The 21,187-nt window shown below is 45.9% G+C and overlaps 2 protein-coding genes across 5 annotated transcripts; both read left to right on the forward strand.

Moving 5' to 3' along the window:
- Positions 1 to 73: 73 nt before the first annotated feature.
- SNIP1 (Smad nuclear interacting protein 1) lies at positions 74 to 5,811 on the forward strand. Its single transcript, XM_070949434.1, has 4 exons — positions 74 to 211; positions 311 to 419; positions 892 to 1,472; positions 5,180 to 5,811. The coding sequence occupies exons 1-4, from the start codon at positions 138 to 140 to the stop codon at positions 5,448 to 5,450; spliced, it is 1,035 nt and encodes a 344-aa protein (XP_070805535.1). The 5' UTR covers positions 74 to 137; the 3' UTR covers positions 5,451 to 5,811.
- A 339-nt stretch (positions 5,812 to 6,150) lies between these two features.
- Positions 6,151 to 9,960, forward strand: MEAF6 (MYST/Esa1 associated factor 6). Of its 4 annotated transcripts, XR_011600744.1 has the most exons (9): positions 6,151 to 6,309; positions 6,427 to 6,542; positions 6,638 to 6,725; positions 6,815 to 6,860; positions 6,972 to 7,161; positions 8,408 to 8,437; positions 8,581 to 8,639; positions 9,132 to 9,165; positions 9,486 to 9,960. XR_011600744.1 is itself a non-coding variant. In XM_070949513.1 (8 exons), the coding sequence occupies exons 1-8, from the start codon at positions 6,205 to 6,207 to the stop codon at positions 9,492 to 9,494; spliced, it is 618 nt and encodes a 205-aa protein (XP_070805614.1). In that variant the 5' UTR covers positions 6,151 to 6,204; the 3' UTR covers positions 9,495 to 9,960. The 4 variants fall into 4 exon arrangements, 2 of the variants coding, with proteins under 2 accessions (XP_070805614.1, XP_070805615.1); XR_011600745.1 differs by lacking the exon at positions 8,408 to 8,437; XM_070949513.1 differs by lacking the exon at positions 8,581 to 8,639.
- The last annotated feature ends 11,227 nt before the right edge of the window (positions 9,961 to 21,187 follow it).

Raw genomic sequence — 21,187 nt, forward strand, 5'->3', positions numbered from 1 at the left:
TCACTGGCCGCGTCGCACTCACGGGACGCAAGTCACGCCACTCAAGGCGGAAGCACTTCGTCGAGCGCTTCCGGGCCGTGCAGAGGGCGGCGGTGGCGTAGAGGCGGAAACCAGGAACTGGGAGCCGGTGAGGCGCGATGGAGGAGTCGGAGCGGCGGCGGCGGCGGCACCGGAAGCGCAGCCCGCGGGGAAGCCCCCGGGAGGCCGACAGGTGAGCGTCAAGGGCAGGGTTGGCCCGGGGGGGGCGGGAGGGGGGGTAGCCCGTGGCGGACCCGGCCTTGGTGCCTGACGGGGTTTGTGTCGTTGGAAGGTCGCAGTCGAGGAAGAGGCGCCGGTCCTCGGGCAAAAGGAGCAGGTCGCCGCTGCCCCGGGAAAAGCGGAGCCGGAGCCCGCGACACGCCGGCGTCAGGATAAAGCAGGTACGCGGCTGGAGGAGCCGGCGCGGGGTGCCCGGGAGGAGGCCGCGGCCCGCGTGAGCAGCAGGTCGCTTCGCTTTTCCTGTATCGGTAACACTCCAGACGTCAGGCCGGATGTTCTTGGTTTACGTGCTGCGAGTTCCTGGCCGTAGGTGAGGCGGCTGGTCTCGGGTCTGGGCCTCGCAGCCGCCAGCCCAGCTTTTGGGTGCCAGGGTTCCAGTTCAGGCGCTTCTGGCGGTCTGCAGCCCTCGCGCTTCCGTGGTCCCGCGGCCTTTAGACATTAGGGTTTCATTAGCCATTCAGTTACACTTGACCGTTCAGTAGTTCAAATGTTAGCCATGCTTTGCGGCCATGTATTTCAACCATTATTGGAATAATAGTGAACTCTTATAAAATGTAGCTGGGAATCCAAGAATATTTATTTTTATTCCTGAGTTCCACTTGTACCTATCTATTTATTCCTCCACTGTTATAGGAGCTGGAGGATCATTCTCGGAGGGGACATGAAGAGCGGCAGAATCAAGACCGCTCAGAGCTTGAACGTAGGCAACAAAAAAGCAATAGGGAGAGGTACCGGGACCATTCAGCTCGAAGGAAGCTCACTAAGGAACAGGCTGAGAGTCGTGGAAGGAAACAGGATGCCCACCATCTCCTGGATCAGCAAGCAGAAAGGGAATTCTATAATGAGAGGCGCCGGCAACATCGTCAACAAATGGAAGCAAGTGGAGATGAGGAAAATAGTGAGGGAAAAGGGCCCAGCAACAAGAATACGGACAAGGAGGCTAGCAAGAAGGAAAAACCAAGCTTTGAACTATCTGGTGCTCTTTTGGAGGATTCCAATACTTTTCGTGGTGTTGTGATCAAATATACAGAACCCCCAGAAGCACGCATTCCCAAAAAGCGATGGCGTTTATATCCCTTCAAGAATGATGAAGTTCTTCCTGTTATGTATATTCACCGGCAGAGTGCTTATCTGTTGGGAAGGCACCGACGCATTGCTGATATCCCTATTGATCATCCCTCATGCTCTAAACAACATGCTGTTTTTCAGTATCGGTAAGTTCTGAATCCAGAGGGGTGAGATGAAGTGGGGAGTGGGATTAGCTGCTTATGGCAAGATTTTCAAGCTGTAGGCCACAACTCCCCTGGGAGGTTTTGAGTGAATTTGATGAGAGCTACAAAAATGTAGCTTGCATAGGCAAAGCCAACCCCCTACAGACTTTCTCTGGGCAAGCTGGCTGCCCATTCTACTCTCTCCCTACCTATTTAGGTGGTTGTGGTAGCAACAAAAGCAGCAGCAGCAGCAACAGCCTCTGTCTCACATACTGACCTCTAGAGCCTGCTGCTTATTGCCCCTTGTATTTTCCCACCCAGCCTGCTATACTTTCTTCTTCCCCTCCCTTGGAGAAGAAGGAACTGAGGGCTCAGTTCCTTTTGGCAGCAATTGTGCCATTCCACTGCCATCACCTTTCCACCAAGATGGGCAAAAGCTAAACAAGTTTTTCCTATGTTATTCTGCAGTCTCAGTGGCTGCTCTGGATCACCGGTAGTCCAGGCTTCTTAACTGCTGCTTGGTAGAAGAGAAGGCAAGTGTAAGAAGAGAAGATGGTCTGGCAGGTGTAATGGGCAACAATGATCTTAAGCCCCTGGACAGAGATGGCAGTTACTGCTGCCATACTAGCCAAAGTAAAGTAGCCAGGCAGGATACAAATAAATAAAATACATGCTTCATGGTAATCGAGAAATGGAATGGGATTTTTTCAGTAGATAGGGAGAATTTGAGAAGATCAGGCTTGAATTTGTATGTATAATGCAGGCATGCTAACCAACTTCTTTACAGATAGTCCTTGACTTGTGACTGGTCCTTAGGGCCGTTTGAAGGTATGGTGGACCCTCCCAAACCTACTTATAACCTGGTCTCAAAATTATGGCCTCTGCAGCCCCACTGCAGTCATTCACCTATATGGCAGACCACAGGGATGTTGTAGTCCCCCACCCCCCACCTGCCCCCAAATCCACTCCCATGTTTTCTGCAGGCCTTGGGCTATCCCACCAGGCCCTACATCCTCATCTTTTGAAGATCTCTGGAGCTTGGTTTAGGAAAAAATAGTGAACTACTTGTTGCTGGACCACATGGTGCAAACCTGGAAGTGGCTTCCCCTTTTCAAGCAGCTTCACTGGCTTGCACCACGCGACCCAGCAGTGGAGTAACTTGCTATGCTTCCCTAATTCAAGTTCCACAGCTTTTTGCAAAGTTTCACAGCACTATTTTTTTTCACAACTATTGCTATAAAGCTAACTATTTCCTGATCTGTACTTATTCATTTGTCTCTGTTAAATGTTGCTATGATATTTTTGGCCTGTTTCTCCAACCTTTCAACATTATATTATTCTTGTCTTCTAGGTATCACCTATCTATCCAATTTTATATACTCTGCAAATTGATAAGAATTTCCTACCACTTTTTTTCCCAATTAAGAAAAACATTGATGAATACAGAAGTGATGCACTTCTATTCTGGTCCACAACTGCCCATTTTATCTTTTTAGTGTGACAGAATGATTGACAAGCACTCTTGGGATATGATTTGCAAGCCAGCTGTGGTATCAATTTCATTCATATGCTACACTTAGCTGACTTGCAAAGCAGCCTGTCCTGGGGCGGTTTATCAGATGTGTTCCTGAGATCAAGATGCTTTTTGCCAAAGGGCTTCCACAACCAAGCACTGTTACCTGATCATGTGAGATAAAGTTAGCCTGGCAAACTTGCTCTTGAGGTGTTGACTTCTGTTAACCATCCTCAAGGTCCTTATAACTCTGGGTTAAGTAACTAAATGCATCTTGACTATATTTTCCATCTGCACTCCTGATCCTGAGCCAGTTTACTATTGTCTTGGTGGAGAAAACTGATCCCCGGGTAAACTAGTTACCTACTGGTGTTTTGCTGGCTTCATTGTGCATTCTTCCAGAGAACCTGGTAGGATTCCTTGTCCAAATAAATTCTTTCCTGACCTATTCTCTATAATTCTAGCTGCCTGTTTATACTCTTCCTTGATGACCCTGTGTGTACTTTTTGCTTTCTGATCTTCTTTAAGCTTTAGTGACATGGGACACTGCAACAGGTGCTGCTTTGGCCACAATTTGTGAAAAATCACAACCCTGGCGATTAGTTTAACGATTGTCAGGAAAAGATTAGTGACCTGAGAAAAGAAATCAAGCAAGAGAGAGTAATTGCTATCAAAGGGAGCAAATGTTGCACTGTGGAGAGAATTGAAGAGTCGAACTTGAAAGCTCGACTGCAGAAGATGGTGCTTAGGAGAGATTTGAATAAACTGCTTGCCTAAAAAGCAGCTAGAAGAAGAATCAGTGATAGAGGTAGTCCTCGACTTATCAACAGTCATTTTCCAACCATTTGGAGTTACCTTGGCCTTGGATGCTTGGTAAATAGCTTGCATTTACTAACAGTTATGGTTCCCATGGTTGCATGACCACAATTCGTGGAAATTGAGGTTGCTTAACAATCCTTGGTGGTTTACTTAACAATCACCATGAAAAATATCAGAAAAACAGAAAAACATGGCTTCCTTATAACTGCAATAATTTATGACCAGATTTCGGCCCCAATCATCATGTCAAGGACTACCTGTGGAAAAAAGGGGGGTAGCTTTAAAGAAAACTACTGCTGAGAAGTGACAATTCATTGGTTTCATGAGCCTGACTTTGGGAAGAGAAATAGGTGGGGAGGACAACCAGCAGAAGGCCACTCCCTTGGCTTTCAAAAGGAATTGAGGAGAAAGTGGAAGCACTTTCAACCAAGGGGAAACAAGGCCACGTGGAGAATCTGGTTGCTGACTATGTTAAGTCTCATTCCTACCATCCCTCACCTATGGCCAGGCTACCTAGAGCATCCAGTGGAAGATAGTGCACCCTTCCTGAGATGGAGAAGTGAACGTTATTTTTATAAGAGGAGAGGAAGGCAGGGCCCATCAAGGATTAGTGTTTTGTTTTTGTTTTTTTTAAATTTGATTTATATGCCGCCCTTCTCCGGAGACTCAGGGCGGCTTACAGTGCGCTAAGCAATAGCCTTCATCCTTTTGTATATTTATCCAAAGTCAGCTTATTGCCCCCACAAACTGGGTCCTCAATTTACCCACCTTAGAAAGGATGGAAGGCTGAGTCAACCTTGAGCCTGGTGAGATTTGAACTTACAGTAATTGCAGACAGCTGGTGTTAATCACAATGCTATTAGTCTGCTGAGCCACCAGGCTCAGTGTTAGCGTTACGAGTTCCAGTGATTTTTCTCCACCAGGACATTGAAAAGGCTCCAGGCTGGGAGACCAGGAGCTGCCATTTGAGGAATGTCATCTTCAATAGAGTTTGGTCTCACCCCTCCTTCCACAAGTCTCTCAAAGCCTGGCTCTGCTCATGGCCTGGTCTTGAGGGAGCTGTCAAGCCTCTTACTTGTCTTGGGTATCTTGCGTAGTTTGTTCCTGGTACATGTGCCTTTTTTCTTTCATTTCACTGTAAACTACCCAGGGTTGCTGGGAGTTGGGCAGCCACTCAATCTAGGGACATAAATTGCCTTCTCCCATCTGGGCACAAAGGCCTCCAGCTGTGGAATGAAAAGGGATCTGGCATTTTTGATCTCTTTCTCTAGAGCTATGTGAGAAGCTGAAGGAATCCAAATTCAGAGGTACATAAGAAGCAAACTATTCTTGGATCTTTGGGCATTAACTGGCATGGGTTTCTTTTTTCTTTTGCAAGGCTTGTGGAGTATACCCGTCCTGATGGCACAGCGGGTCGTAAGGTGAAACCATACATCATTGACCTCGGCTCAGGCAACGGCACCTTTCTGAATAACCAGCGTATCGAACCTCAGCGCTATTATGAACTGAGAGAGAAGGATGTGCTGAAATTTGGCTTCAGCAGCAGGGAATACGTCCTCCTCCATGAGTCTTCCGATGCCACAGAGGATGATCAGAAGACAGAAGAGGAGGAGGAGGAAGAATCCACCTGTCGCGCCGACAGCGAGTAAACCTGGATCCACTAGGGATCCATCTGGTGGACATTGGAGCCTTGAGGCTCTGGGTGCCCTCGCTGCCTTAACATCTGGAGGCTCCTCAGGTGGAGATTGCTAGAGGTGGTCATGGGCCAGGAACCCCGTTTTTGCTTTGGGGTGATATTTTTTAAAGTTTGGTGCTTCAGTGGCATCCGATCATTTTTCCAGTGCATGTTTCATGATAAAACCTCTTTTAAGTGGTGGACCATCCTGAACACGCAGGGCCGCCATTTACAGTTAAGAGACCCTTCTGCTCATTTTCCTTTTTTATTCCTTTATTCCAGTTTGTTTAAAAATAGATGCTTTTTGGTGAAGAGAATACAGAATTCTCGCTCTCCGTGTGTGTGTGTGTGTTTGTTCTTCACGTCTCTCCTTTCCTCTGCGCTGATCACGCCCTTCGGCCCCACCAGAGTTCGCGGGGGCCTTGTCCGGGAAGGAGATGAGCCGAGCTCCCTCCCGGCCTGCCGCCTTCGCTTGCCCGGCCTCGCGGCGCGGCTGAGGCGACCCGGCCGGGGCTTCCTCTGGCCCGCTGGGTCCCGGGCGCACGAGGGGCGCGGCGGCCTCCGGGTGAAGCGGGCGTCCAGCCAGCCGGCCGAGGGCGCTCCAGGCCGCGGCTCCTCCTCCCGTCACCGCCGCGGCGCCACGCTCCGCCCCCGCCCGCCTCTCCTCCCCTCCTCCTCCGCCGGCCTGGTCGTGGTGGGGCTGCTCCGCGCGGGCGCTCGGGCGGGCCATGGCGGCGTTGCACGGGGCTGGTGCCAAGGCCGGCGCCCCGCCGCAGATCCCCGACACCCGCCGCGAGCTGGCCGAGCTGGTCAAGCGCAAGCAGGAGCTGGCGGTGAGCCGCGTGGGGGGAGGGGGGGAGGGGAGGGGGGCGCCGGGGGGGGAGGGGGCGTGCAGCGGAGACCCCCCCACCCTCCCCCCCCCGCTAGCCCGGCCCGTCCTTCCGCCGCAGGAGACGCTGGCCAACCTGGAGCGGCAGATCTACGCCTTCGAGGGCAGCTACCTGGAGGACACGCAGATGTACGGGAACATCATCCGCGGCTGGGACCGCTACCTCACCAACCAGAAGTGAGCGGGGGGGGCGGAAGGGGGGGAGGGGGGGGAGGGAGGCGCCCCTGAGCCCCGCTGCTGCCCGCCCTTCTCCCCCCTCCCTCCCCCCGCAGAAACTCCAACAGCAAGAACGACCGTCGCAACCGGAAGTTCAAGGAAGCGGAGCGGCTCTTCAGCAAGTCCTCCGTCACCTCGGCGGCCGTAAGTGGGGGTCTCGCTAAGGGGGGGGGGAAGGCGGCGAGGTCGCGCTCCTCCCCCTCACCTCCTGCCTCTCTTCTGCCCCCCCCCAGGCGGTCAGCGCCTTGGCCGGAGTTCAGGACCAGTTGATTGAGAAGCGTAAGTCTGGGAGGACCCCCCTCCCCCCTCCTCCCCCCCCGGCCCCCCTTTCCCGGGTCCTGGGTAGCTGAGCCTGGGGGCCCTCCCCCCTCCCCCCCTCCCTCCCTGCAGGCGAGCCCGGCAGCGGCACCGAGAGCGACACTTCCCCGGATTTCCACAACCAAGAAAACGAGCCGAGCCAGGAAGAGGTGGAAGAGCTGGATGCGTCCGTTCAGGGGGTGAAGCCCCAGAAAGCGGCCTCCTCCGCCTCAGGGAGCCACCACAGTAGCCACAAAAAGCGGAAGAATAAAAACCGACACAGGTGAGCCGGGGAGACTGGAGACCCCGGGCAGCTTCTCTCCCTGGGTCCCCGGCTGCTCCCACCGGAGCCTCTGAAGGGCCTTCCTGACATGGGTCTCTTGAACGGTCCTAGTTCAGCGTGTCTTGTCACCCCACAGACGAGGTACGTTAGGATCAGAGTTCGCCCCTCCCCATGGGCCTTTGAATCTGGCAGCTGATCCCCATCCTGGGGTTCAAATGGAAAAGCCTCAGAGGCTGATCATGGTCTTCTACCCCAAGGAGATTCCAAAATCAGCAGCAGTCTTCCAGGGACTCTGTCCCAAAGAGAGACATCCCCTCTTCTCTTAACGACATAGCCAATTAAGTTGGCAGGTTAACCCAGAAATGATATTTTACTGCTAAAGCCATGAATTATCTCCATATGCAGTCTGCTCTATGTTAACACAAGGAAGTGACACTGCCCCAGCAGTCATGTAGTCTTGAAAATGACAGTAGAGAAGGGGATGAAAGTGAAGGTACAAAGAGGAGAAGTGGGACTGTTGTTATATGTATTTTGTTTAAGTTGCAAGTGTGTGATGATAACCCTTTTTTTGTAGCGAGGCATTTCTTATTGAGAATTGGAAATCTTCAAATAAATAAATCTTCAAGGCAGGAAGTACCAATAGACAAGGTCAAGCCTGGATATTCTGTTCTGAAATATGCCAGATCTTCCCTTTCACAGGCCGGGAGAAAGCTGCAGAGACATAGGTTGGGCTGAACTTGAGGAGCAGAGTCTTCTCAGCGCCAGAGCTACCTGTGAAAGTGAAAGCAGACCCCCTCTTGGCTAATGCCCCTGGGCCAGCATTCTCCACAATCTAGGCTGGTGTTCTGCCTTCTCAAGGCCCGGCACTGGGCCAGGCAGTAGGGGAAAATCTCTTCCATTTTCGTTCTCTTCCATTCTGCCCAGGCAGTCCAGCCAGAGTCGTGCCCATCGTTTACCGATCTGGCTGTTTGCTGTGCTCCTTTCAAGCATTGTGGGAGGTTCCCACCTTGTTTTTCTTTTCAAGGTTGATGATATTTGTCCCTTGCAGCGTCATAGGGTTATTTGGGGTAGCAGACTTCTGGGGGAGTGGGGGCGGTTTTGGGTGGATTTTATATTTCAAGATTACAATGATGTGTCACTTGCTCTTTATTTTTGAACTTCGCTAGGATGGCTAATCAACTAATTGATTTAATTCCTTAGTGTATTAATTTCTGTTGCTTTCTTCTTTTCGAATGCTGCCCCTCAGCCCGTCTGGCATGTTTGATTATGACTTTGAGTAAGTTTGACTTGATTTGACTTAGTTTTTGTGCTGTGATGTCAGTGTGTAGACTTTTCTTTTCCCCTTCGCCATCCTCCTTCAACTTCCCCATGTGCGCTTTCAAAACTATTCTAATCCATAGTTTATCTGTTTAATTGTAGGTATGTATATTAGGTTAGGCTGGCAAGTTTTTAAAAATACAGACAAAACCACAATGGAGGTAACTTTTTATTTAATAACCTTGGCTAAAAAAACTCATTCGGCTACCCTCTTTGCTTCTTTAATTTTTTATTTTGAAAAGCAGATAAACTTCTACTGAATTCTGAAAATTCATTTTTGTTGCTTTGCTTTCTGAGGCCTACAGATAAGGCAGTTTCCCAAATGCAGAAAATACAATTTGATTCTTACTGGTACCACTAAATCCTCTGGCTACCGTTTCCTCCTCCTCTGCTGCTGCCTCCTCCTCCTCCTCTAAGTTCTATCTTTAACATGCTAACCCAGCAGATGATGTGTTCCCACGGTCTTTGGATGCTGCCTAACTCTCTAATGTGTTTATTCTGATAGTTGGGTGAAATCTGCTTTTCGGTGCCATTGGGAGGTGGGTTGGAAATGCTCATATCAGGCTTGTCCCTTTGCTGCTGTGGCCCAGGCAAGGACTGCCTTTTTAGCCATCCGTAGGCCAACATTCACTTCTTCCTTCCTCCCATTGCAGGATTGATCTCAAGTTGAACAAAAAACCACGAGCTGTAAGTATCCCTTCCCTTTTTTTCCCCAACGTCCTGCCATCTTTCAGTTACTGCACAGTTCTGGGTAGGGTTGAGGTGAAACTTGCTTAAAGGGGAGAAGAATGTCCTCCTTGCAGCCTCTGCTTCGGATGGTTGAAGGTCAGCATTGTCTGAGGGGGTGTGATCGGAGTCTGGAGCCGGGTTTTCCAGGGTTAGCCCTGCTCTACTCCTGCAGTCACCTTGTGGTGCTGGTCCTTCTCAGCTCCCTTGGGTGGGAAGTGGTGCCTCTTCAATTTGTGCTGGCATCTTCACTGATGTTCACTCTGCCCTTGTGCCCACAGGACTACTAGTGGTCCTTCAGGATGAATCTTCCAGGAACTTTTCTCCTTCCTTCCTTCCCAAGAGACTGAATAAGCACAAGCCCAGCTCTTTCCTGCAGCAGCCTGCACACCAGCGGCACTGCTGGCTGAAACAGCTGCTGCCAATTCATCATGCATAAAATCCATGAAGTCAAGTCCTCTCTACTTGCTGCCATCTTCTGGTTGAATTGTTTTGTCTTATGTATTTGGCTCTTTTTTTTAAAAAAAAATAAACTTTATTTAATTTTCCATTTGTTAAAGATTAAGACAAATTGCCTGCTAGATGCTTTTATTCTTCAGAGACCAAATAGTTTTTTCAAACTGGAAAAGGTGATTCGATTTTACTCTGAAATACTTGCTAACTTGAGGGAAAAACATGGATGTGTGGGGCAAGCAGTCTCCTTTTTAATACGTATGTCTCCTTATTGTAAATAAAACAACATCCACATTCACTTTAGATTGTTTTGTGGCTGCATTCATATCACATTGAGAGCTATAACCACAGGTGGTTGAGTAAACCAAAATTAGGGGATATCCTAAATTGTGCTGATGCATAAGTATTAAAGCGTAGTCTGGTCTAGTGGTGAGGACACCAAGCTAGAAACTGGGGGACTCGAGTTCTAGTGCTGCCTCGGACCAATCCACCTCCCTGGGTTGTGGGGAAAATAGGAAGGAATGAATATCAGGTATGTTTGTTGCCTTGAATTATAAAGGGTAATGGGATAAAAATCTAATAAATGAGTCTGATTTATGAACCATAATGGCTTGAGTTGCAATACAGAAAGGTACAGATAAACAAAGTTCCCTTGGCCTTGGGTGTTGTGTGAATTCAGCCTCCCAGAGAAAGTCAGGCCAAGGAGTCAGATTTCAGAGCCTGGATCTGTTCTATTTGTCTTCTCAGCCACCCATGGGAAAGGCGGGTAGTTGGGGCAGAAATAGCCTTTGGGGGGCTTTCTGGAGTTTCCCTTGAGGGGAGGATCTCTTGCTTTGCCACAGATTCTCAGAGGCATTGATTGAGATCCCTGTCAGTGAGTTTCTACTTCCGGAAAGATGTTCCTCACGAATAACAATCCTTTCCTGCTCAGCAGCCCTTCTGTTCCGCTGACATGTCATCTGGTTAGACGTGTGGTATGGGGAGAGTACAGGGCCTGTTCTGTGTAAACAAACTGGTCCTTAAAGATTAGAATTTGGAAAAACAGTTGAAAGAAACTTTGGCGTTCTTCTCATCCAACCTCCTGCTCAAGTAGGAAGCCCTATGCCATTCCAGACAAATGGCTGCCCAATCTCTTCTTGAAAACATCCAGTGATGGAGCATCCACAACTTCTGGAATTAATTGTTCTATCAGGAATTAATTCCAGGTTCACCAAGACACCTAGATCCCTCTTGCAGTTACTGCTGTTGAGCCAGAGGCCACCTATGAAATACCTGTGTATTTGATTTTTCTGCCTAGATGCAGGACCTTAACTTTTCTCACCACTGAAATGTGTCTTGTTGGATAGCACTCAATGCTCAAGTCTGTCAAGATCCTTCTGTATCTTGAGTCTATCATCTAAAGTTTTAGCAATTCCCCTCAGCTTGGTGTCATCTGCAAATTTGATGAATTTCCCTTCTAGCCCCTCATATAGATCATTTGTTAGGATGTTGAAGAGTCCTGGCCCTAAAACAGCCTTGGGGTACCCCACTGCATATTTCCCTCCATGTAAATGTAGTGTCAAGATGGAACCACTTCTTTCAAACCTAATGCTTTTCAATTTGCCAATGAACTGGAGGGAGGGAAATGGAATGTGGAGAATGTATGTAGAGATTGTGAGCATGGAGCCAGCAAGGTCATCGCTGTAAGTGCATAAGAAAGATGGACCATTCTCATAAAAAAAGACCATCTCATAATTGGACAATGTGATCAACGAGGGGTGGAGAGAAGGATAAAGTATTGTTTTAATAGGGCAAGCATTTGCGTGGGAAATCAGAGTTGGTTTTGTTTCTTCAGTTCCCACAACATGGTTTATCCAATAAAATTTTACTTTTGGAAATTCCAAGTCTTCTGAGAGTTATTTCCTTGCTTTTGGTTTGCTAATTAGACCAATGACATTAAATAATCTCTTTTAACTCAGCCTACTTGGATAACTCCAAGAGAGCTGTAACCTAATGATGTCCAGAACGGAGTGAAAAGCTGATGCCACAGCGAATCCTGGATCGTTCCCCCCTCAGGAGGCACCAGTAGTTGCTGAAGTGGATGCCGTAGTTCAAACAGTGATCCAAAGTGAGAACGGAGAAGATGGAGCAGCTACTGGTGCGTGAGGAGAGGATTGTGGCCGGATCCATTTGCCCTGACCCGAAGGTGCGATGGCTGAGCGAGTGCAGAAGGCAGCCGAGTTGGAGTTCCCCTTGGTTCTGTCTGGAGTTGCCATGAATCTAGGCAGCAAATGGAAGGCCTGGAGGGCTGCAGATTGGGAAGAGCCAGAGGAGTCGAAATTCCTAACAGCTGTAGCCCATCTGTGGACAACTGTGTGAGAGATTTGTCAGAATGGAGATGCAAGGAGCAGCACCAGTGAATCCATCAGTCCTTGGAACGAGGCTTGGGTTAGCAGCCCACTCCCCTTCACCACAAAGAGTGAGTCTAGGGAGTATCGTCTAAGGAGTAGGGGCTCCCCCAGTAGGGGTTGCCAACCCCCCTCCCACAGCTGCGGGGCAAGCCCAGAGAATCCCTGAAGCAGCAGGAACCCAGGCTACGTGCTACCGTATTTCCTCGAAAATAAGACCTGGTCTATACGAGAAACGAGCTCCAGATTGCCATCAATCTGGAGCTCTTTTATCAGCTACAGAGGCTTTTTCTGAAGGCCTCTGACAGTGAAACAGAGGCCAGGGGGTGCTGTGCATGTCAATCCAGAGCTTTTTTATTGGCTGCAGAGTTTTTCCCGAAGGCCTCTGACACCGAAACAGAGGCTAGGAGTGAGGTGCGTAAGCGCCCGCAAAAGAAGTGGGCTGGCAAGGCAAGGCAGGTGTTGGGGTGTGCAAGGCCTGGCTGCAACCGTCTGAAGGTAAGCAGCTTCACCACTAGGGGTCTTAATTAGGGGTCTTATTTTGGGGGGGTAGCGCTTATATTGCACGCATGTGTAAAAAATCAAGCTATGGCTTATTTTCAGGATAGGTCTTATTTTGGGGGAAACATAGTTTGGGATGATTGGGAGGCCCCACCTCTAAAAGCTGTGTTTGATGGAGAAACAAGCCTACTTCCTGAACCAAGTGTGGAATTATCTGGATCCGATGCATCTGTCTCCACCACAAACAGCCGGAACTGATCAGTATGCTTGAGGATGGGTTGAGAGGTGAAGGCAGCCTTCAGGGCATCGAAGGCTCCCTGCTCTCCGGCGCCCCAATGGAATTTTTTTCCTTTCTTGAGCAGATTAGAAAGGGGAGTAGTCATGTGGGGAACAAACATGCAGTAATAGTTTGTGAACCAGTGGTGGGTTCCTCCCGGTTTGGCCTGGTTCGGCTGAGCCGGAAGGGGTGACGATATGATATCACCGAACCGGTTCTGCCCCCCACCCCCCGGGTTATTCTTACCTTTTATTTGGCCTCACCCCCAATCTATTGCTGCCTCCTGAGTCCCAGCTGATGGCTAGAGGGGAAAAAACTGTTTAAACTCTTGCCGCGGGGCTTCAAAGGGCTGCCCTACAGCTGATCAGTGTTAAAAAAAAACAAATGAGTAGACTGGTGCCTGCAAAAATAAATGGGTAGACCCAGTGGTGGAATTCTACTTCAGTAGAACCGGTTGTTAAGTAGTTAAGCAGTTTGGAGAATCGGTTGTTAAAAGAAATCTCCTTTTGGTTTTTTCCACTTTATTACAACATTTGGTGTTGTTTCCTAGCCTAATCTTTATTACAGAAACTGCCTCTCCGGCAGTATGCCTAGACTTACTGTCACTTCTGGTTTTACGTTTTACATTTTACGTTTTTTGCCCTATCTTGTCACCATGGTGAAGAGAAGCAGTTGTGAAATGAGTGACACGGTTGTTAAGAATGCTGCACGGGCATAAATGTGAGGGTCGTAAGTGTGAAGACCAGTCAAAAGTGCGAGGACCTGTCAGAAATGACTTTTTTCAGCCCTCTGAGTAGTCCCTATACATATAGCCATGGCCAGCTAGCCACAACCACCCAGTCACATGACCTCCAAGCCACGCCCACAGAACTGGTAGTAAAAATTTTTAGAAACCACCCGTCATGAACCCCAACAGTCGCTGCATGTCTTTGACCCGCCATGGAGGTTGCCACACATACATTGACTCGACTTTCTTTGGGTCCATCTCCATCTCAGCGGATGAGATATGATGACCCAGAAAGTTGATCATTGTTTGTGTGAACTGGCATTTCTCTCGCTTTGCAAATAAGTGGTTGTCTGGCAAGCGTCGTAACAGCAGCCACACGTTTCCAGAGTTTCTGCGGGGATGACGAGTAGACCAGGATGTCATCAAGGTAGATGACCATGAACTGATCCAGCAAGTCCCGGAAGATGTCATGCATAAAATGCATGAATACACCGGATGTGTTGGTCAAGCCGAATGGCATCATGGTATATACGAAGTGACTGTAATGCATCTGGAAGGCCATCTTCCAGTCGTTGCCGGCACGAACTTGGGCCAAGTTATAGGCCTCCCACAGGTCCAGCTTCATGAAGATCTTGGCCTGGCGAAGCCACTTGATCAGTTCAGGGATGAGGGGAAGCAGGTACTGGTTCTGTACTGTGATCACATTCAATTTGTGATAATCACAGCACAGGTGCAGCTCCCCCGATGACTTCTTCTTCTTCTTTTTTTTTTTTATTGGAAAAGTTTTACAATTACATTTTCTCCCCATTTCCCCCCCCCAACCCTCCCTAACCCTCCCTAACCCACCCCTCCCCCCGGACTTCCACAGAATATAATCCAAATCAAGATCCCCTTTTTATAAAACTTGAACCCCTCCATCCCCAATGTTTTTCATCTTCACAAAATTCAAATATTTCTATCTTTATATAACACTTTCAGTTAAAAGCTATCTGATACTTCCTAGTTTGATATTTGTTCTGCACATAATCTATCCACTTTTTCCACTCCCATTCATAAGTCTCTTGTGAGTGATCTTTTAGATATGCTGAAATCTTCGCCATCTCTGCAAAACTGGCCATCTTCATAGTCCATTCCTTGATAGTGGGCACAGCTTCATTTTTCCAATATTGACCTATCAGTAATCTCGCTGTTATCATATACAATATCAACTTTGTTTCACCCAGTGTAAAACCCTTAACTATACCCAATAAAAACAATTGTGGAGAAAACTGAATTTTTTTCTTCAAAACATTCTGCATAACCCACCAAATTTTTATCCAAAAAGCCTTCACTTTCTTACAAGTCCACCAAATATGATAACATGTAGCATCTAAGCAGTCACATCTCCAACACTTTGGCTGAACATTAGGGTACATGCACGACAATTTCTTAGGATCTAAATGCCATCTATAAAACATTTTGTAAAAATTTTCCCTCAAATTCTGCGACTGTGTGAATTTGACATTCTGAACCCAAATTTTTTCCCATGTTTCCAACATCACTGGTTCTGCAAAATTTTGTGCCCATTTAATCATGCAATCTTTAACCAGTTCAGTTTCTGAATCTCTTTCTAACAAAACATTATAAAGCCTTTTAATATGCATTGGACCTTTCTCTTTTATATGTCTAACCAATTCCTCCTCATGCATCATTATACCAGTTTTTTGGTCCTCTTTCCACCTCAGTTGAAGTTGATTATACTGTAACCAAGTTAGATTTATCCCTTCATCCAACAGTGTCTCTAATGTCTTCAGCTGCCATCTGCCCGCATCTGTAAAAAGAACTTCTTTATATAAACCCCCCCCCCCCCGAGTGACATTATATTTGTATTCCACATAATATGACCAAGATCCAGCCATAGCGGTATTTTGTAATCCCATTTGAATCGGTGCTTTTTCCAAAATCTCATCAGGGAGTCTCTAAGTATATGGCTTTTAAAGACTTTATCCACTTTGTTTTCATAGAATAAGTAAGCATGCCAACCAAATTCAAGATCAAAGCTTTCTATATTCAATATTCCAGTCTTTTTCCTTCCAAACCAATCACTCGCTTGAGTCAAGGCTGCTGCTTCATAATATAATTGTAGGTTTGGAAGTTTGAGACCTCCCCTTTCTGGAACATCTTGCATAATTTTCAATTTCACTCTCGGTTTTTTCTCGTTCCAGACAAACTTATTCAATCCATTTTGCCATTCTTTCAATTGTTTATCGCTTTTAAGCACCGGAATCATTTGAAACAAAAAAAGAAATCTTGGCAAAATGTTCATCTTAACTGCTGCTATTCTTCCAAGTAAAGACAGCTGCAGTTTTTTCCAAGTCTCTATATCTTTCTGTACATCACGCCACAACACCTCATAATTATTTTGAAACAATTTCATATTTGATTCTGCAACCTGAACTCCTAGATATTTAACCTTTGGTACAATCTCAAAACCTGCCCTCCTTTCAAGTTCGTATTTTCGATCTTGTGTCATATTTTTGACTATCATCTTAGTTTTTTTCTGATTCAGTCTAAATCCTGATACTGTATCATAATCTTTTATAATGTCTTTCATCTGGATTATTGATTCCATCGGCTGTGTTAGGGTAACAACCAGATCATCTGCAAATGCCCTTATTCTGTAGTCCTCTTGCCTTATCACTATACCTTTCAAGGTACTTGAGTCCCGTATTGTATTCAACAAGACCTCTAGTGTTAAAATAAATAACAATGGGGATAACGGACAACCTTGTCTTGTTCCTTTCTCAATATTAAAATCTGTTGTCAAACTTCCATTAATAATAATCTGTGCCTTTTGTTCTTGATAAATTGCTGAAACCGCCTGTATAAATTGATCCCCAAAGTCCATCTTTTTTAAAGTCTTTAGTAGAAAATTCCAATCCACTCTATCAAAGGCCTTCTCCGCATCCAAGAAAACCAGCACTGCAGGGATCTGTTTGTTCTTCTCAAGATATTCCAATAAATCTATAACTTGCCTTACATTGTCCTTCATATATCTGCCTTCTATAAATCCCGCTTGATCATCATGAATCACCTCTTGGATAACTGGCATCAACCTGTTGGCTAATACTTTTGCATATATTTTATAGTCATTATTCAGAAGAGATATTGGTCTAAAATTCTCAGGTTTTTTAGGACCTGATTGCTCTTTTGGTATCAAGGAAATGTAAGCTGTTTTCCATGATGGGGGTATTTTACCCCCTTGTTGTATGTTACAAAATAAATCTCTAAGATGTTCAACCATTTCTGCTTGCAAAGTTTTGTAGTACACCACAGTTAAACCATCCGTTCCAGGAGCTTTAGCTGTTTTCAGTTGTTTAATTGCTACAATAATCTCCTCAGCTGTTATAGGATAATTCATTCTCTCCTTTTGTTGGTTGGTAATTTTTGTAACTCTTTTATTTTCTAAATATTTTTCTATAAGTCCATTCTGCATATCATCTTTAGCATATAATTTAGTGTAATAATCTACAAAGACTTCTTTAATTAATTTTTGTTGAAAGATTTCCTTCCCTCCAATATCGATACTATCAATAGTCCGTATACTCTGCTTCTTCCTTAGTGTATAAGCCAACCATCTGCCCGGTTTGTTAGCATTACAAAATGTATTATGCTTCGCATATTGTAAATTTGTTGCAGTTTGTTTCGCCATAAGCATTTGAAATTGATCTTTCAGAAGTTTTATAGCACCACGTATTCTTTCATCTGTTGGATTTTTAATAAGTAGCTGTTCTTTATTCTTTATTTCTGCTTCCATTTCAGATCTTTTCTTTTGTCGGTTCAGTTTGTGTTTAGAGTTCATATGAATGAGTACCCCTCTCATATACGCTTTACTCACATCCCACACGATTTCAATAGGGGTACCCTTATTCAAATTCATTTCAAAAAATTCTTTCATCTGCTTTTTAAGTTCTGTTATATTTTTTTCGTATCTAAACAAATTTTCATTTAATCTCCATGATCTTCTCTCAATCTTTCCCATCTCAATTTCTATCCATACTGGGCGGTGGTCGGTTAGAATTCTTGGAAAGATCTTTGTTCTTTTTGTCTTTACAAGTAAATCATCTGATAATAAAATAAAGTCAATCCTAGAAAAAGATCTATGTCTGTCTGAAAAAAAAGTAAAGTCCAGTTCTTTTGGATTATGTATTCTCCAAATGTCTTTTAATTCCAAATCTTCTTTCATGTCAAAAAAAGTCTGTGGTAGTCTAATCCTTGACTTCCCCAAACTCTTTTTATCTATTTTAGAGTCAATTACTCCATTCCAATCTCCCATGATTAAAATAGATCTATAGTCCCATTGCAATATTTTGGTATGCAAAGTTTTGTAAAAATGATCCTGTTGTTGATTAGGAGCATAAATTCCAATCACTAGAATTTGGCCACTTACTGTGTTCAGTTCAATTGCTATGAACCTGCCACCTTCATCTGCTTCTATAATTTTAGCTGACAGTCTTTTATTTATATAAATAACCACACCATTCTTTTTTTCCAAATTTGAGGCTATAAAGTGTGTTCCTAGTTTTGAATTTATCAAATATTTTTGATCTTGTGTTCTGACATGAGTTTCTTGTAGGCAAATTATATCATTATTAAATTGTCTCAAATATGTGAATAATTTCTTCCTTTTCTGTGGTAAATTTAGTCCATTCACATTCCAAGATAGAAACTTAATCGTCATGTAGACTTTTTTGAAGCGATGAGCAGAATTGCCGAATATCTTCCGAAGTCTTCGACTTTGCTCCCCCCATGGCTTCACATTCTTGTGTAGTACTCTTAACTCCCTTCTTATATTGTTGTGCCTTAGATCTTTCCTGTTGTTGCTTTTCTTTAAGTTGCTTAGAAATTGCTCGAGTTACATGCTGGTCTTTAGCTTCAGCCATCCGGACTAGGTCCAAAGCCACATCTCTTGTAGTCAGAATTGGAGAGAGCTCTAACAGGGGCTCCTCCAGAAAACCTCCTGTAGCACCCTGCATTTCCGCTGCCTCTGATTCCACCTGCTTAAGCTGCTCTTCCATCTCTTGCTGAAGTTGCTTCTCCTTGTCACTCTCCTTTATCTCCAACACAGTGGATGTACGTGGGGATGGTGAGCGCTCTTTAAGAACAGTAGAATAGAATTGTTCTGCCTTCTCAACAGTGTTTAATCGATATCTTTCTCCATTGTACCTCAAAATTATACCAGTTGGAGCATCCCACCGAAATGGAATTTGTTGTTTTTTTAATTCATTCACTAAAAATCCGAAATCTTTTCTATCTTTTAACATCTTGGGTGGTAGTTCTTTATAGACTCCAATCTGAGCTCCCTCCACTTGCACAGCAGAGAGAAAAGACTTTTGCAGAATATCATTTCTCATTCTTCTATCTGTGAAATATATCACCACATCTCTAGGCAGTTGTCTTTTTCTGGCCACCCATGAATTCACTCTGTAAATTTTGTCTATTTTGTAAAAAATCTCTTCAGAGTTAATTTTTAACAGCACAACCAGAGCATCAGCACAAATCTGTCTCAAATCTTGTCTATCATTCTCTTTAATACCTCTAAGCCTTATGGCGAATTCCATGGACCTGAACTGTATCATTGTAATTTCGTTTTCAACTCTCTGCATTTTATTATCAGCATCAGAAATTTTGTAATCAGTATCCTTCATTTTAACATTCATTTCTGATTTAAATTCTTCCAGCTTGGAATCTGTTCTGATAATTGCTTCTGACAGACCAGACACCACAGTCATTGATTTATTAGTCACCTTGTCATATTTCTCTTGAACCACCTTTTTAATTTCATTAATCTCCTGCTTAATTTCCTGTTGTGACTTTTGAAATTTATCATCCAGAGCCTGGGTAATAAAGTCTTTCAAACTTTCTAAATCAAAATCTGTCTTCTGGCTCTGCTGGCTGGGAGGCTGCTGCTGCTCAGGTTTACGTGTGGGGGATCCCCCCCCCCTGCTGCCTTTCCTTCCTGTTTAGGCTTGGAAGCCATTCTGCCATGTAGGCTAGCTTTTCTGAAAAAGGAGATCCTTTTTCCTTTTCCACCACCACAAAGTCCTCTGAAAAAATCCCCCAGGTTTAAACAAATTGGGGATAAGATTTAAATTGAAGCAAGCTCAGACTTATTTTAAAAGAATTTTTCCTCTTTTCTTTTTCCTCCTCGTTACAGACAGCGCAACTTTGTAGCTAGCTGAAATAACTTTAGAAATCCACTCTCACTTTCAGCTTGTTAACGCTGAAGCCGGGCGCCATTTTCCAAGCCGCTTTCACTCACTCACGCTTGTGCTTTGAATCATAAAATCACAGAAATAATAATACTTGCAGTTTCGAGGTTTGGAGGTTCAAGTTGTTATCTCCCACTAATTATTGGAGTTAATTTTGTTTAGCTTGAAAGGTTGCTGCAGCCGACTTGCTCTGCGCTGGGTAGAGTCGTCCCACGCCATCCGGAGTCTCAGCGAGTTGAAAGGGAGCTGCGCCTGTTTCCTCCCCAGTAATAACTTTCTGGGGGCTCACAGGGGCTCAACCTGCTCCTCGCCCACTCTCTTCCTCAAATCCTTCAGAATTGGGAATTTTCAAGCCGCTTCTTTGAATCGAAGAGGCTCTACAGGCAGCGGGGCTGGCGGTCCAAAAACGGGACCGTCTTTCGTCGGTGGCAGGCAAACCGGAAGTCCCCCCGATGACTTCTTGATGAAGAGCACTAGCACAGCCAAAGTGGAGGTTGAAGGCCAGATAAACCCCTTCCAGAGATTCTTCTTGATAAAGTCCCACAATGCTGCCAACTCCGGTTCTGACAGAGAGTAAATCCGACCCACTGGCAATTTGGCATCGGGCACCAAATCAATAGGGCAGTCAATAAGATTGATGCGGGGGCAACTGATCTGCCTCCTTTTCCCCGAATACATCGGCATAGTGCACCAACTCCATAGGTAGGTCCAGGTCCAGGTCCAGATGGGTAGCCACACCCCCTGAACAGGCATGCAGGTGATGGGTGGCATACTTCTTAACAGGGAACCGCAGTGCCCCAGATGACCTGCAGATCATGAGCCCATAACCACTCCACTGCGGCAACATAGAACACACTTCTTTCACATGTGGCCCAATGGGCATGTGAAAGGGTCTCGGCACTGCAACCACAGGGCTCGAAGGGGCCGTCAATTGTCTCCAACAAGACCAGTGGTGACACTTGCCGCTGGAGGATGGACCACTGTGCAGCAAAGACCGAGTCCATGAAATTGGCCGTGGCCCCCAAGTCCACCAAGGCCTGGATCTCCACCACTTCATGACCAGGCATGAACACACTCAGTGCTAGCACAAGGTGCTTCACAAGAGTCAGTGTGGGTGGAGATAGCTGGCCCATTGCCAAGAAAGCCTGACCTATGGAGCCCTCTTGGCTGGGCCATGTCCATTTCCCACCCCTGCCGCAACTCTCTCAGCTGCCTGTTTGATATTTGGGCCCTAACAGGGTCCTCAAACATGGCCCTTACCTGATGGCAAAACTGCATGATTATCCAGCAACGGGTTGGGCTGGGTCAGCAGGGGCATCTCCCAATGCGGTGCTGACCCCGACAAAAGGCTAATCAAAAACCCCACCTTATCCCGGTCAGTGGGGAA

Source organism: Pituophis catenifer, unplaced genomic scaffold, assembly GCF_029215685.1.
Source record: "Pituophis catenifer annectens isolate HBS135680 unplaced genomic scaffold, rPitCat1.0.hap2 SCAF_9, whole genome shotgun sequence".
Lineage (NCBI taxonomy): Eukaryota > Metazoa > Chordata > Lepidosauria > Squamata > Colubridae > Pituophis > Pituophis catenifer.